This window comes from Gadus macrocephalus, chromosome 12 (assembly GCF_031168955.1).
Source record: "Gadus macrocephalus chromosome 12, ASM3116895v1".
Classification (NCBI taxonomy): Eukaryota; Metazoa; Chordata; class Actinopteri; order Gadiformes; family Gadidae; genus Gadus; species Gadus macrocephalus.
The window spans coordinates 733,723-736,222 of record NC_082393.1 but is presented as its reverse complement, the minus strand read 5'-3'; the positions used below and the strand labels follow the sequence as shown (position 1 = coordinate 736,222).

Here is a 2,500-nt window from a genome sequence, read left to right as displayed (position 1 = left end):
GGAGAGCATTAGGGAGCAACTAACCCCTCAGAAACCCCAACACCTGACCAGCTAACCCATCAGAACAATAAACACCTGACCAACTAACCCCTCAGAACACCCAACACCTGACCAACTAACCCCTCAGAACACCCAACACCTGACCAACTAACCCATCAGAACACCCAACACCTGACCAACTAACCCCTCAGAACACCCAACACCTGACCAACTAACCCCTCAGAACACATAACACCTGACCAACTAACCCCTCAGAACACCCAACACCTGACCAACTAACCCCTCAGAACACATAACACCTGACCAACTAACCCCTCAGAACACCCAACACCTGACCAACTAACCCCTCAGAACACCCAACACCTGACCAACTAACCCCTCAGAACACATAACACCTGACCAACTAACCCCTCAGAACACCCAACACCTGACCAACTAACCCCTCAGAACACCCAACACCTGACCAACTAACCCCTCAGAACACCCAACACCTGACCAACTAACCCCTCAGAACACCCAACACCTGACCAACTAACCCCTCAGAACACATAACACCTGACCAACTAACCCCTCAGAACACATAACACCTGACCAACTAACCCCTCAGAACACATAACACCTGACCCACTAACCCCTCAGAACACCCAACACCTGACCAACTAACCCCTCAGAACACATAACACCTGACCAACTAACCCCTCAGAACACCCAACACCTGACCAACTAACCCCTCAGAACACCCAACACCTGACCAACTAACCCCTCAGAACACATAACACCTGACCAACTAACCCCTCAGAACACATAACACCTGACCAACTAACCCCTCAGAACACCTGACCAACTAACCCATCAGAACACCCAACACCTGACCAACTAACCCCTCAGAACACCCAACACCTGACCAACTAACCCTCAGAACACCCAACACCTGACCAACTAACCCCTCAGAACACATAACACCTGACCAACTAACCCCTCAGAACACCCAACACCTGACCAACTAACCCATCAGAACAATAAACACCTGACCAACTAACCCCTCAGAACACATAACACCTGACCAACTAACCCCTCAGAACACCCAACACCTGACCAACTAACCCCTCAGAACACATAACACCTGACCAACTAACCCCTCAGAACACATAACACCTGACCAACTAACCCCTCAGAACACCTGACCAACTAACCCATCAGAACACCCAACACCTGACCAACTAACCCCTCAGAACACCCAACACCTGACCAACTAACCCCTCAGAACACCCAACACCTGACCAACTAACCCCTCAGAACACATAACACCTGACCAACTAACCCCTCAGAACACCCAACACCTGACCAACTAACCCATCAGAACAATAAACACCTGACCAACTAACCCCTCAGAACACCCAACACCTGACCAACTAACCCCTCAGAACACCCAACACCTGACCAACTAACCCCTCAGAACACCCAACACCTGACCAACTAACCCATCAGAACACCCAACACCTGACCAACTAACCCCTCAGAACACCCAACACCTGACCAACTAACCCCTCAGAACACCCAACACCTGACCAACTAACCCCTCAGAACACATAACACCTGACCAACTAACCCCTCAGAACACATAACACCTGACCAACTAACCCCTCAGAACACCTGACCAACTAACCCATCAGAACACCCAACACCTGACCAACTAACCCCTCAGAACACCCAACACCTGACCAACTAACCCCTCAGAACACCCAACACCTGAGCAACTAACCCCTCAGAACACATAACACCTGACCAACTAACCCCTCAGAACACCTGACCCACTAACCCCTTAAAAAAAAAGGACCCACTCAACCCTCGAATCACCCCAACACCCTGACCAACTAAACCCTAAAGTACCCGACCAACTAGCCCCTCAAAACACCTGACCAACTAAACCCTAAAGTACCCGACCAACTAAACCCTAAAGTACCCGACCAACTAACCCCTCAGAACACCCAACACCCTGAGCCACTCAACCATCGAGACGTGTGTATGGACATGTGTGGATGTGTGTCGGTTACATAAATGTGTGTGTGTGTGTATATATATCTGTGTGTGTGTGTATGCGTGTGTGTGTCTTACGTCCAGAGGACACCATGCTGACCACGATGGAGGAGGAGGTGGAGGAGCTCTGGACCAGCACCGTCACCAGCACCCCGATCACCAGCCCCGCCACCGGGTTGGACAGGATCGCGCTGTCCTGGAAGATGTCCCCCGCGGCCTTACCTGGTGGGAGTCACCCAGGGATCATCAACCCCACATCATCAACTACAGATCATCAACCCCACATCATCAACTACAGATCATCAACCCCACATCATCAACTACACATCATCAACCCCACATCATCAACTACAGATCATCAACCCACATCATCAACTACAGATCATCAACCCCACATCATCAACTACAGATCATCAACCCCACATCATCAACTACAGATCATCAACCCCACATCATCAACTAC

General features: G+C 50.4%; 1 protein-coding gene across 1 annotated transcript in view; it reads right to left on the bottom strand.

The window, feature by feature from the left end:
* Positions 1 to 2,500, bottom strand: part of slc34a2b (solute carrier family 34 member 2b) — an 11,248-nt gene that overhangs the window by 6,946 nt on the left and 1,802 nt on the right. Inside the window, exon 4 of the mRNA XM_060067235.1 lies at positions 2,116 to 2,259. Coding sequence (XP_059923218.1) covers positions 2,116 to 2,259 — 144 coding nt within the window. The remainder of the gene's footprint in view (positions 1 to 2,115; positions 2,260 to 2,500) is intronic.